At 44.6% G+C, this 12,636-nt stretch overlaps 1 protein-coding gene across 2 annotated transcripts in view; it reads left to right on the forward strand.

Annotated features, from left to right (window-relative positions):
* Positions 1–12,636, forward strand: part of RAB11FIP4 (RAB11 family interacting protein 4) — a 115,397-nt gene that overhangs the window by 36,774 nt on the left and 65,987 nt on the right. For both annotated transcript variants that reach the window (XM_064676044.1, XM_064676043.1), the window contains exon 3: positions 8,168–8,256. In XM_064676044.1, coding sequence (XP_064532114.1) covers positions 8,168–8,256 — 89 coding nt within the window. The remainder of the gene's footprint in view (positions 1–8,167; positions 8,257–12,636) is intronic.

Here is a 12,636-nt window from a genome sequence, read left to right on the forward strand (position 1 = left end):
GCATAGACACTAAAATCTGTGCTGGAGGTTTTCCTTGAGCAGGAAATGCTGTGGCAAACTGAGTTCTAGGTTAAGGAAGACACGGGCTCTGTAAATCATCTGGTAGTCGTCTGTAATTCACAATCTAAAGACATGCACAAATGCACAAAATATGATCAGGGAGGGATAGAAGTGACCCAGAACATCTGTTCTGTAATAACTGTGCCCTTGTCCATGGTGGGCAGTTCCCTCAGTGATGGAGTGGGCAACTGTGTTTCCTTTACTGGGAGGGACAGTGTGTCATATTAACAGGTACCAGAGAGTGATGGTGCCCTGGGAGTTTTCATCCTTGCTCATCTTGTGGGAACCGATTCCTGTATCCATATCCTAAGGTCTAGTCCTGCAAAGATGTGATTGAACCAAACTCTCTGGAATACCTTGTACTCCAAGTTTATGAATAGCCTAAAGCTCTTACACTGAGCAAATCATCAGTAGGGTCCAGATAATTTGTGTGATGGTTATTGGGGTGGGGGGGTGTGTGTGAACAGATGCAGAGAAAGCACCCAATCCTGCAGCACCACCCAGAGCTCCCTTTGCACATCATTAAGGTTTCAACACTCCCCCAGTGTCAGTGCTAAGTGAGTATCATCACAGCAGCAGCTCTATCTCTTTCTGATAAGACGCTGTGCTCCCTGTTTTCACAGCATCTCTTTAGAACAGCTGGTTCTATTGCTCACCTCACAGCATGGAAATTTTATTGGTCTTTGGCTACCAGCCATGTTTTCCTTAAAAATGAAATTGCTCTCATGTTAAAGTTCAGGAAGGGTACGTCAGCCTTTCAGAATGGAAAGCTTCCACTGTGTTGTTACCTCTCATTTTGCAGTGCAGCCACATCTCAGGGGTAGCATCAGGCTTGTTATCAAACAAAAGCAATTTGTCTTGGCAGCAACAGATTATAAATATGATTCTTTGACATCTCAGCCTATTACAATGGCTTGGGGCAATCAGATTAATAGACCAAAATGAGATGCTACTGTAAATCCAGTGGGTTTTTCAGTAATGGAGTATGAAGCTATGCTATTCTTAGCACTGGAAGCCAAATATTGAAATTCAAGTTCTGCTATCCTAATGCCTTGCTGTATTTCTTATTTATGAGACTTCAAATTAATTTGTCTCATAGATGCTTTCCTTTATAGTGTGCTGAAGAAATTGTTTGCTGGCCAGAGGTGATACAGTGTCAAGGTTTTTGTGGTAGTTTGGTGCCTTGAATTTATTTAAATTGTGAGGGTTTAGGCATCTAGAACAACAGATTCAGATCAGAGTTGACCTCTGATGATGTTGGTTTGAGCATTTCATATCCAGGGATGGATCTGAGCAAAAAGCTAAATGTTGGAACCTGAAAAAATCCCAAACATCAGAGTGTTTAATGCCTGCTCTGTAACTGGTTGGTAGCAGCTCCTGCTGCAAGGAGAAACTCCCATACCTGGATCTAAAATCTGCAGCTTGGCCTCTCTCCTCCACAAACCAGGACACTGTTCACTCTTGCATGGTGCAAACAAAAAGTGTTGTGTTCCTCTGCAAGTGGACATAAGGCCTTGCCCCCTCCTTAGTACTTCAGGGCTGGGTAAACCTCATGACATAGGAGTAGTGCACCTTCACAGCAGCTGATGGGACCATCAGGTGTAAAAGAGAGTTAATTTTCTTCAGCTGCTGAGTAGCAGGAACTGTGGGGAAGGATGGGCTGAGGAGTCTCACTCATGGTAGGGACCCTTGGAAGTGGTGGAGAGGACTTTTTCAAGTGGAGGTAAATATGCTGGAGAGGAGAAGTGTGTTGGAGGAGCTCATTCCCACTATGTCTCTGGGGGTGGAATACTGGACAGGCATGGTACTTGCTATTTATGGAAAGCTTTGCTTCTTTTTGCTGGTCTCTTGTGGATTAAAGGACTTTGCCTCAGCATCTGTGCTGAGCCCCTGCTGTCTAGGCTGCTTTCCCTGAGCAATTAGGCTCTGCCAGAGCCAGGGACAGACTTGCCATCAAATTTAAAGCTTTGCAGCAATTTCATTGGAATGCCAGAATATGAAAGTTTTACTCCTGCTGAAGCTGCCCTCTTTATCTGCTCACTGCAGGGCTTTATTTCTAATAACTGTGTCTGTCTGGAGAACAATTGCCATGAAATAACACCTGTAACCTCTTACCAGTGTGTGTCAAATCCAGGACAGCCTAAGGAGTGGGTCTGCTCATAGACACCAGAGCAGCCAGAACATCACTCAAAGGCTGAATTCCCATTAATTCCAGCAGGGTCAGCATGGGATCCATTCCTGTTTGCTCAGCAGAGCCAATGGCTGGTTTTGCTGTGCTGAATTTATTGTACTGATCCAGTAAATATTTTCTGCCACTTGTAATACTTAAAGGCTTGAGTGGAGCTGTTAATTCTAAAGTGCTGTGTGGGCTGTTGGGTTCTACACTCAAACGTTTGCAGGACCAGGCTCTTGCTATGATTTCTGTTGTCTTTCCAATAGTCTCTTTGCTTTGATATTCAGCTTAAAAACACCCAGACCTTGACAAATAAAGGGGGAGCTCCCCCTGCTGCCCTTGGTGTTGCAGCTCACAGAGATGAGAGGGTATGGAACAAGCACAAACTAAACCAGAATTAAAATTTAAAGGTAGATGTATTGTGACTCTATAGTTTATTTTAACCATGAAAACAGCACTGACTCTGTAGCATTGGGGGATCATGGTTTTTGTAAGGGGAGAGACTGAGCCGTGGTAGCACAGAGCACTTCTGCAATAATGAATTGTGCTTTAGCACAAACTCTGGTTTTTCAGATGAAACCATACAGCCTGTTTTTCTCCTGGAGCGAGAGAGTCTTTCCTTCATCTTGTGGAAGTTTTAATGGCATTTAAGTTTTGCTCTGTCACAGTATTTGAAAATGGAGAGTTGTAGGAGCTCCTTCATATTCATGAACAGGGTGGAAGAAGCACAGCTGTGAATTTATACACTTCCCCACCTGCAGCAATAGCAACCCTTGAATCTTCAAAATAGTAACACAGACCATTATGTGCCTGCAAAAATCCATCTCTGTGCCTCCCTAGATCCTTAGGCAGCTAATTACTGCAGCTGGCTGGAAAGCTTCTAGAAGCAGGCTTTGTGTGAGCAGATAAAAAGTAGATGTTTCTCTGTGAGTTCCTAGCAATTTTGATGAAAATTCCAAGGATACAGATTTGCCCAAAGTTTTAAAGAACTGTTCCAGGAGGGATGTTGGCTGTTCTGGCAGCTCAGACTGTCACAGGTTATTTGAACTGTAAAAGAAAATAGTAAATATGAAATTTGATGGTTTTTTTTCAAAACAAAGTTTTCCAGAGTATTTCTGCTCTTCTGTTTCATTGGAGATTTTTTTTTTAAAATATGCTTTTATGGTTTCCTTCATATGCTCCAAACAAACATATTTCTCACAAAACCACTGCCAAGTTCTGACCACCTCTTTCAACTAAAATGAAAATGTAATTTGCAGTCCCATAGCTGAGAAAAGTATTGTACCAGCTTTGCCCTGAAGATCCAGCATGGAGTAAGAGATGAATGTGTTGCAGTTATATAAAAGAGAGTTTATTTGCCAGACAGCAGTATTTGTGTTATGGACAGGGCAGCTGCACTGGGAATTTCAGTAAAGCACTGCAGAAACCCCCAAAACTGATGAACCCATTTAGGCTCGTGCTGTAGATCTCAAAATTCACAGTAGGCCATCACTGGAGATGATCTGATGGTTCTATCCATTTTATTAAGAATAACTTACTGACAGGAGAGGTGCTTGGGGTGGCTCCAGGGAGGAGGACTGTCAGCAGATGTGAAGAGCTGAGCTCCCCTGTTGTAAATTAAGCCATAGCTGTTCAATGAACTGAAGTTGGTTACTCCTAAAAGTACTTGAGAGTTTTAAACTAAATTTTACTAAGTACAGCCTGAAACCATAAATGAGTCTAATACACCGTTAAAGATCCAAGGGTAGATAAGGTAAAAAGCCATTGCTGTTAGGAAAAATGCCAGAAACCAACTACATTCAATTAGGTAACCAATTTGATTTCCTATAGTATTAAAATTGCCTAATTGCCTGTGAAAATTGCTTGATGTAGTATGGGTTAAATCTCCTTCTTGGAGCATTTGCAGGAAACAGCTTTGCTAAAATCGAGTTTATTTGTGGCCAGAATGTCTGTTTGCAAATTGACTGGTTGTTAGGATGTGAAAACCATTTTTTTTTTGTTTAATGAAGCTGAATGTAAATTTGAAAAATTATCTCATGAGATAATCATGTCTAGCAACCTGAGTGAACTGACAAAGTTAAAGGTTCATACCTTCCCAGCTTCAGTGACTTGTAAAATGCTTTCATCATCTTTGCTTAGGGCTAAAGATGACCCTGTTCTGGCTAAATGAATTGTGTTTGTTTATGCATTTGTGGTATTAGGATAAATAGGGTTTAGCTCAGAAAATTCTGACAGACCAAATGCTGCCCAAAAATGTTTGGGGGGGAATTCTCCCAACCATAGCAAAGGAGAGAGAACATCAAGCACATGAATATCTGTAGACACTCAAATGAACTGTCTCTAATCAGCCATGTAAGTGGCTTTCAGTTCTGCCTTTTCCTGGGAAATGAAGTTATAGAAATAATGGGGCATCTCAGTGCAGGATTCCTTTCCTCCTTTGCAGTGGGTTATTTTTGGACAGATTGTAGCCTTGGGTGCCCAGTGCTGCACAGCTTTGACATACCCACCGTGGCAGCTCTGCAGCCTCAGCACCACGGCTCTGCTCAGGAGTGGCTCTGGTAGCAGAGAGCACTCTGTGTTCCAGGCCAGGCTGCTCCCTCTGCAAATCTCTGTCCAGTTTTTGTCCATATTTCCACACTGGGATTTGCCAGAGTAAACCTTGATTCATTGTTGTTTTCTGTCTGGACTGTGACACAGTAATTTAGCTCCCTGGCATTTCCCAGTAAGCCAAAATGTATTCTGGTGGTAAGAATATGCACAGTATTTGAGGCACTCCAGTGTTCCCTCTTTGTGTGATGCCCCTTGTGTAAGCCTCTCAGAGTACCTGGAAAATTCAAATTGTATTAGGTTAGGGAAGCAAAAGGTGAGGTGTATTGGCATCGTTGCAGAAAAACACTGAATAAGAAAGCTGATATATTGTCCAACTGTGCCCAAACCCACCTCCTTGGTGATAAGGAGTGGCCCAAGGAAAACACCAGCACCACAGTCCTGCAGAGGGAAGAGATTCCTATTTGTGTCTTCACAGGGAAGAAGAGCAACAGAGAAATTATTCTTTAAACTCAGTTCTTAACAGAAATAAAACCAGTGCACAGCCCTAAGATTCTTGAAGCCAGTGGTCATTTTTCCATTGATCTGATGGATGTTGGGACAGGTTCAGATGTCTGCAGGGTAGCAACAATGTGGTTTAGTAATCTCAGGGGAAAATGGCCTCAGTGTTTCCTTCTCTTCTTCCCTTTTTTTATGGAGTATAATAACATGCAGACCTTCCCTGGAGGATGAGGAGATCCAAGCTGTCATGCCAGCTTCCATGCCAAGCAGTGCCCAGGGGACACTGCCTGCTGCACACTGAGGCATCTCCCCACCAAAAAGTCACCTTTGCAGGAGGAGATAGTCTTACTTACACCCCGAGTCTGTCAGTGCCAAGAGAAACTTGGCCTGAGCAAGATTTGGCTTCTTTTGCCATTTTCAGCTGTGCAGCAAGGTAAACAAATTGGATTAAATGCCTGTTGATGTTCTGGAAATGGGTCAAAGGCTTGATCATTATTGTGGTTCTGGATCAGGCTGTAAAAGCCTGTGCCAGGAGCTCTTGTGAAGAAGTGGTGAGGGCTTCCTCTGAGCTGGTTGGGTATAAAGGAGGCAATGCTTTTCTCCCCAGTGTGTTTACTGAATAAATGACAGGCTTGAATTTAAATGGCCAAGGGCTATCATGAAGTGATCCACCCTGATGGACAAGGAAAATGAGAGAATGTGGTCAGGAGTAATGTTAGGTAAGAACTGAACAGCAAAGAGGGGACACAGGAGACCTTGCAGCTAAACTCTAGATTTGGGACCCTGGAGGTCTGGGATCTGTTTGTGACTCTCTCTAACAGACCAGTCTGGCTGGCCTGTTGAAAGGAGGCAAAGGAGAAACATCTCACACCTATTGCTTTGGGTAGTTAAATCCTTCTTTGAAGACCCACAGCCTTCATGACTTTTCTCCACCAAAACCAAAAAGGTTGGGAAGGTGCTCACCTAACAGGCTCAGATGAAGATTGACTGCTTAGAGCTCTTTAACTAGAAGCACTGTTGTGAGCACAACTGCATGAGGAAAATGAAGCTTGGAATTATGGCTGAAGATACTGTTGTTGAGAAATTTTAGAACGGTGTAAACATATTTCCTTCATTACACTAATCTACACCCATTACTGTGCAGCACTTGGCATTTATTTTCTTTTTTTTTGCTGGGGATAGCTCACTTTAACGAGTAGCTGCTCCATATCATGCAGAGACCTTTTAGCAAAGCAGTTCATACATGTAATGACTCTCACAGTGGGTGCTGGCACAAGGCATTTTGATGAGTAATAAGCTTTGGTTATTAATGTCAAAAGGTACAAACCGTAAATTGAATTCTCCTCTGTGAGAGGACTAAAGAATAACCTCAGCCAGGCACAGGCTGAACACTTAATGCTAAATCCAAGGGAAAGAAAAGGGTCATGGCTGGGTGGGAAATGCGAGTCACAGGCAGGGCAGGTTATGTAGAAAGATGCCCTCTCTAGGCAAACCAGGTTAACATCTGGTGTCTCAGCCAGGAGGTTGTTAGTCCCAGATGAGCTCCTCTTTGGGAAGTGACCCTGACACACCATTTTTGTCCATGAACTTCTCCAGCAAAGTGTGCATTTAACAGCTTCATTTTTTTCTCTGTTCAGTACCTTGGCAGAATCTCACTTTGCTGCAGAAGCTGGAAAAGGGAAAAAGTCCTTCTGCCTCTTGTCCAAGTGTCACTCCTGAGATCTCAGGGTGGCTTCATTCCCCAGGTGCTGCCTCCAACGTATGCCTGTGTGTGGGAGACAGGGACAACGTAGTGGTCCCCCATTTTAGGCTTCCTGCATCTCTGCTCACCTTTTCTGGTTTTTCAAGTGCTTCTTTCCTTTGTAAAGGACTCTTCTCCTTAACCACACCATATCTTCATCCCTACAGATGTTACTGCTGTATTTAAAACCAAGAGGGAAGATCAGCTAACAGTATAAACCTGTGCAGTTCACACGTTCTTACGCTGCCCTGTTTCCTCTGGCTCACCTGCCTCCTGAGAGGGTATTGGTGTGTAACATCACCAGCATTGGTGATGGGATGGGAGGGAGGGATAACTGCTGGATAATTGCAGTTTCCAAGTAGAATAGTGTACAACACATGCTGAGAAGGTTTCACACAGTCTGAAATAACCTGGCCTGACATTCCTGCCTTGTGCTGCTCACCATGCCAAGTGCAGCCACTGGTAATTAATGGGGAACGAGGCATTTGGTGATTTCAGTGTTTCTATATTTGTCTCTGGATGCCAGATGAGGGAAGGACTGAGGGATACACAGACATTGATTTTTCCAGCTCTTAATGTGGTTGTTAACAAAAGCAAACACGGAAGCTGGAAATCTCCAGTTGCAGGGCATAGATACTTGCTTGCCAAACACTGAACTCTCGGTGACAGAGCTTTTTGTGAAGGGAAATTTGTGACACTTAGGTATTGCCCCATTGTCATTTTGACCAGAGAAAATTAGAAGCAGCTGCACTGACACTTATGTGCAACAGTCACTAGCTCATGCCAAGCCTGCAAATCCAGGGTTTGACTGCGGAGTTTGAGTTGATCAGGGCTGGGTTTCTGTTCTGCAGGATGGTTCACCAAGCCCAGCAATGTCCAGCTCCCAGTTTCATTGCTGTGTAGTGTATCTGTGCTGAGAGTTGGCATTAGTGGAATTGCACTTCTCTAAGTGCTACACACTGAGTATGTGCTGGACAGAACTCTAAAGGCAGAGCTTTGTTACAGCTCTTTAAATATATTCCAAAGCTGGCTTCCAAGTGCATACAGACTGGCTACAAACCTGTGTTTCTTCCTCCATTGTCCATGCAATGTCTGGGAAGATGAACTCTCAGCCTTGACCATTTGCTCTCATTTCTCTTTGCCAGGCTGTGAAGACTTACTGAAAGATGTCCTGTCTCCTGAGAACTCTGAGCCTCAGCACTATGAGCCACAGTATGTTGATTACTATTACCAGGTAAGAGAAGCACTAATTCTGTCTCATGTTAGTGGGCTGAGGAAGCCTCTGGAGTGATGTGTAGTTGTGTCGTTGTAAGTGCTGTTGTTTTACTTGGCCTATTAACTCTTCCTTCCCAGATTCACAACTGTTAGCAAACCATCCATTCTGGTTTATCTGCATTTAACACGGGGTAGCTGTCAGCTGGTGTGAGAGTATTTAGCATTTGGATTGTGATACTCCTGCAGGCCTCTTGGCTGTGAAGGCAGATACCAGTACCAGCTTGCTGGCACCTCACAAGTGCAAAACACTGATCTGTGTCTAATTAGATCAGTCAAACTTTGTAGGTGAACAAGGCCTCAGGGACCTTCTGCAGATAATAAACAGGGACTCAAGAGCTGTTGGGAGGCACAAACAATACACCTTTGGAAATTTTGGTAGTATTTTGGCAGGTAGGTGTAGCATATTCTCAAACTATTAAATGTCTTCATTGCTATCCTTAGTTTGACAGTGTCTGTGCAGTCTAACAAGAAAAGCAGTCTGAAATTTTCCTTTAAGCATCTCTTTGTCTCTCCTTCACTTTGCTTTGGTTTTAATCACCTCCACCCATGTAAATCCTGAAGATTTAAAGTGCAGTTAGCATTGTACATTCAGACAAGGATTGTGTGTCAGTGGTGTTATGAGACTACAAGTGATCCTGAAGTCAGTAGGGAAAGCATTTTACCTTCACAGGTGGTGAAGTGTGAGAACAATACTCATGTGTTGTGGAAGGACATGTGATGAGCATGCTGGTGTTTCACCACTCCTTGGTGTTATACAGACTGTTTTCCAGTGTTCATACAAAAAGCACAGAGACATTTCCTTCCCCTCAGTGTCCATCACCACTCTGCTTGTTTGTAAACCCCTGGTTCTTTGTAACTGATGACATAGATACCCACCGTGCTGTTGCTTGGTTACCTTAATAGATACCATAAACCAAACTCCCTGTTCTGCAGTAGCTGATAGAGGCTATAAAATTAAACTGGGCTCTCTGCACACTCCTGATGTTCCCCTGTTGCTGTGCAGACATTGCAGGCTGGATCTGACACTCGTTGAAGGCTGCTGATATGGGCATTGAGTCTTTATTCCTCAGGGATTTCACATCTGCTGTCACCCAAAGATGTGCTGAGGAGAGACAGTTCTTGAAGACAAACTTGAGATTGGCTGCAAACTGCGCCTCTCTTGCCAGCTGTCCTCCAGGAGAGCCTGAGGGTGGGAATTGAGGTTGTTAATCCTGATAGCAGCTGATGAGTTTGATGAGTGCTGGATATTTGATTCTAGGAGAGGCAGTGGGCAGAGGGTGACCCTCCCTGGTCAGAAAGAGCTGCTGTGGCAGTGCTGTGGTGGAAGCCTTGCTGATCCCTCCTCCTGATGTCCACCAGCCCCCTGTATGGTCCCTGCAGTGAGGGCACCACTGCAGTGGAGTCAGTGCAGTGTTTGCCCACTTTAATTTGGGAAAAGCAGGATTTGTGCAGCCTGGGAGCAGAACCAGGTCCTTCCCCACCTTCCCCCAGGGTGATCTGTCGCAGAGGGGAGAGGACAGGGAACAGTGCACGTCGTTGTACAGCCCGTGCTTATCCCACAGCTCTGCACCGCCGCCCCCCAGAGGGGCTCGGTCCGTCTCCCATCCCCAGGTCCTCCAGGTGCAGTTTGGAAAATGTTCGCTAGATGTCAGCTGAAGACTGGGAAGAGGCTGTGAACAGGCTCGGTGCGTGCCTTTGAGGATCCTCTGCTATGGCAGGAGGTTGGAGTGTTCAGTCTGATGAAACGGGAGAATCGAGGGGCAGGTGGATTTGAGATTATCACCATTCCTGGCAGTTGTTCCCCCTTCTGAAGGAAACACGGACTGAAAATATACGAGCTGCCCTTGCACCTCCCAGCCCTTATTGAGTGTGAATTCCTGGTGCTGTAGTCAAATTTATGGACAGCTCCCAATGGCACAAATGGTAGTTGCCTGTCTAATCTGATTTTCATCCCATTATACCCTTTGCATGTCTGTCTGATTCTCAGGTGAGGTCAAATTCTCAGGCAGCAGAAGGACACAACTGCTTTGATGGCACAAATAGATACTTTAAAAGGGAATGCATCCCTTTTTTATTCCTCTCAGGGGGTTGTGCTTACACAAAGGCAGGTACTGAGCTGGTTCATTGTTATGCTGTCTCTGTATTCACACCATGGTTTGTGAGAAGAAGGAAGATTTATCCTTGTCCTGTATTACTCCCTCTGTCCCCTGCTTTCATTTTTCCTTCCCCTCCCAAATGCCCACTCCCTCTGTTGTAGCTTTCTGAAGCCCACAGGCAGCAAACTGAAGAGGTGAAGGTAATTCCAAGAAGTGGGATGAGGTGGCAGGAGCCACAATAAGGGGCTGCACTGATCCAGCTGTTTATATATGTTGAGTCAAATGGGGAAGAAGAAACTGCCAAGTCTCCAGCCTTTAATTGCAACCAACTGGGTGCAATTTATTTAAATTGATATATAAAATCCCCTGATACCAGGAACTTGGGGCATTTCATTTGACTTTTTTGAAATTATCTGCTTTTACTTTTTGGGTTTTTTTCAGTGTAAACGAGAGCAAAAGCTGCCAAAATTTTAATGTCTGAAAACTTGGTCTAAAAAAGGAGAAAAAAAAATTACTATTGTATCTGCACTTCAAAATGCAAAGACCATTCCGTGGAAGGTTCCTAAGGGTCTATATTGAGAGGCTGTGTGAGTGACATCTCAGGTAAATGGAGAGCTCTTCCTTTGAGCTTAGGTCTCTTAGGGTGTGATATGCAAATGCAAAGAGCAGCACTTAGTTACTATGTGACTGTGACTCTACATTCAGTGAGACCTCTCCCACTGATTTCCATCAGCATTGATTCAGCCTGCAAAGAGTTTGTTTTCCCTTTGGACCAGAGAAAGCTGGTCCACAGGAATTTAGGAGGCTGGGGTTGCAGTTAGGATCCAGCAGTTGTAGAGCCCCTCAGCTCCAGGACCTACAAATAAACCTGCCCTGTCTGCCTGTGAATTCAGAGTCTGTTGATTTGGTTAAGGTCTGGACTGTGCTCCATTTGAGGCACTGCTTCAGTTAAGTGTTGTTTATTAGTATAATTTCTGTCTCTCACAGCCTTTAGAGAGATAATAGAAATGCTCTGAATTTGCCAGAAGCCAATTTATCACTCCTGAATTCCTTTCACAGTGTTTGCTGCTACAGCCCCAACTCTTGTTTTGGCTTCAGTTTGAAGGGAGACAAAAGTCTCCCTAGTCCAGTTTGCTTTGTGGCAAACATCTGGTAGCACTTCAGAGCCCTTGGATAGCCTTTTGGAGATGGTAACCCACACAAAGTCCAGAGCTGAAGTATGTGTGTGAAAGCCCAGACCCAGATTCAGCCAGCTCAAACAAAGCAGGGTGCCTGTGTCTAGGATTTCCAAATGGCTGGCTCCAGGCCTTCCTGGGCACCTGGCCAGCTGGGAGCACTAGCCACAGGACTCAGGGAATGAGGCTGGCTGCAGCTGCAGCTCCCTGGCCAAGGTTTGCATGGCAGAGGAGCAGAGACCTGGGTCTAGGTGCTCATCTGTCTGAGCATCCCCTAGGGAAAAGGGAATCAGCAACAGGAGCTCCTTGTTCAGCTCTTCACCTGATGTATTTTATCTGTTCAGACTTAAAGGGAGCCTGACTCTAGAGCATCCCAAAGATGACAAAAGAGAGGGTTAAATGACAGGTCTTGGAGCCTCTCACCACCAGCTAGCAGGGTCCCTACCTGAGCAGCTGTGAAGGGACAGACCACAAGTTTTTTTACTTGTGAGTAGTTGCCTTTTCATCTGAAATCAATGCCCAAAAGCCACACATGCAAACCTAGTGGAAGAGCATGTTGTGAGGTACAATAATAGCAGGGCCCTTGTTTTAAACAAAGCTGTTTGTTCCTTATTCATTGTTGCTGTATTGAGTTGCCACTTCCCTTTTTTTTTTTTTCCTACTCTCACCTGTAAATAAGAGAGTGAATCTGCCTCTTAACAAAGTACAGGACAATTTCTGCATGTCAAAGAATGAGCTGCCTTTTCAGTCCTGTGTGTGTGTTCTCCTGCCCGCCAAGTGATTAATTACACTGTATGAGCAGCAGAAAAATTGTTGAAACATGACAAATGAGTTGTGTTTGCCTCTGGGATGGAGCTGGGGCTGCTAGCTGATCTGCTGCTTTGGAAATATTTCCAGTAGCAATTAGGAGGCCCCCACCAGCTTCTGAAAAAAGTTTTCCTTCCTCACTGGCTGCATGAGGATCTGTGCTAGCACCTGTGTCAGAGCAGAGCTGGGGGAGCCCTTCTGCACTGGGAAAAGGCTGATCCAAATGGGTTTTTCATTAGGCTGTGGAAGGAGGTGGCAGTC

The sequence above is a fragment of the Pseudopipra pipra genome, chromosome 19 (genome assembly GCF_036250125.1).
Source record: "Pseudopipra pipra isolate bDixPip1 chromosome 19, bDixPip1.hap1, whole genome shotgun sequence".
NCBI classification, from domain to species: domain Eukaryota; kingdom Metazoa; phylum Chordata; class Aves; order Passeriformes; family Pipridae; genus Pseudopipra; species Pseudopipra pipra.